The sequence below is a fragment of the Seriola lalandi genome, unplaced genomic scaffold (genome assembly GCF_002814215.2).
Source record: "Seriola lalandi dorsalis isolate HSWRI2012SDOR001 ecotype SW California unplaced genomic scaffold, Sedor1 jcf7180002008443, whole genome shotgun sequence".
Classification (NCBI taxonomy): Eukaryota; Metazoa; Chordata; class Actinopteri; order Carangiformes; family Carangidae; genus Seriola; species Seriola lalandi.
In genome coordinates, this window is record NW_019479096.1 from 1 (window position 1) to 1,004 (window position 1,004).

The 1,004-nt window shown below is 44.8% G+C and overlaps 1 protein-coding gene across 1 annotated transcript; it reads left to right on the forward strand.

The window, feature by feature from the left end:
- The first annotated feature begins 64 nt into the window (after positions 1 to 64).
- On the forward strand, positions 65 to 649 carry LOC111672502 (delta-1-pyrroline-5-carboxylate dehydrogenase, mitochondrial-like). Its single transcript, XM_023429938.2, has 2 exons — positions 65 to 241; positions 365 to 649. Exons 1-2 carry the CDS (start codon positions 80 to 82, stop codon positions 632 to 634), a joined length of 432 nt encoding a protein of 143 aa, XP_023285706.1. The 5' UTR covers positions 65 to 79; the 3' UTR covers positions 635 to 649.
- The last annotated feature ends 355 nt before the right edge of the window (positions 650 to 1,004 follow it).

A 1,004-nucleotide genomic window follows, 5' to 3' on the forward strand; every position in this document is an offset into this window, starting at 1 on the left:
TCCATGTTTGACCATTCCCTGAAATCCTTGTTGTGTTTCCTGACGCTTTGTTTTCTTTGCACCTAATTGAACGTGGCCGATGCAGGAGCTGATAAACAAAGCCATCCTGGCGTCTGTGGCGGCGAGGAGGGAGTGGGACCTGAAGCCCGTCCAGGACAGAGCCCAGGTCCTCTTCAAGGCAGCCGACGTCATCAGCGGACCCAAGAGAGCAGAGATCCTCGCCAAGACCATGATTGGACAGGTACAGGCAAACACATGATAAGGACACAATTATACAACAACATAATTTAACTAGATTCAAACAGATGTGTTTGTTCAACAAAGCAGTATTGTTTAATTCAGTGTTGTGCTCCGTGGGTCTCAGGGTAAGACGGTGGTCCAGGCGGAGATCGACGCCGCTGCAGAGCTGATTGACTTCTTCAGATTTAACGCCAAACATGCAGTCGAGCTGCAGAGACAGCAGCCGTTAGACGCAGACGGAAGCACGAACACCATGCTGTACCGCGGGCTGGAGGTAAGAACGGCTCACACTCTTGTTACTGTGATGTGTAGGGATCAATTAGCTCCGATAAATGTTGGGTTTGCCTTGTTGGAAAAAACTCAAGCCAGAATCTGTCTTATTGTTCTAGTGTAAATTATTTTGTGGGAGAAAATGGAGGGTCTACCGTGATGAAACACTGGTCTCATTCTTTTGTTTATTTGATTGTGCTGCCTCCTTCTGGTCCAGCAGTTCTCCACTAACTTCAAATGGCTCAAAATAGGTTTATAAGGATCAGATCCAAACTACTTTCCCTGGACGTGTTGATTTCTAAACTTCGACACAAATCTCACAGCTGATAGAAGAAATACTCAAATGAAGTTTGGTCTCACTTACATAACTGTAAAAACAAATTCATCTCCAGCTCCTTCTCATAATTCTGCAACAGGCAGCCATTTAATTAATGTTATATCTTTAGAATAAAGGTCAGTGGGCAGAAATATATTTTCTACTCTGCTGCAGAGAG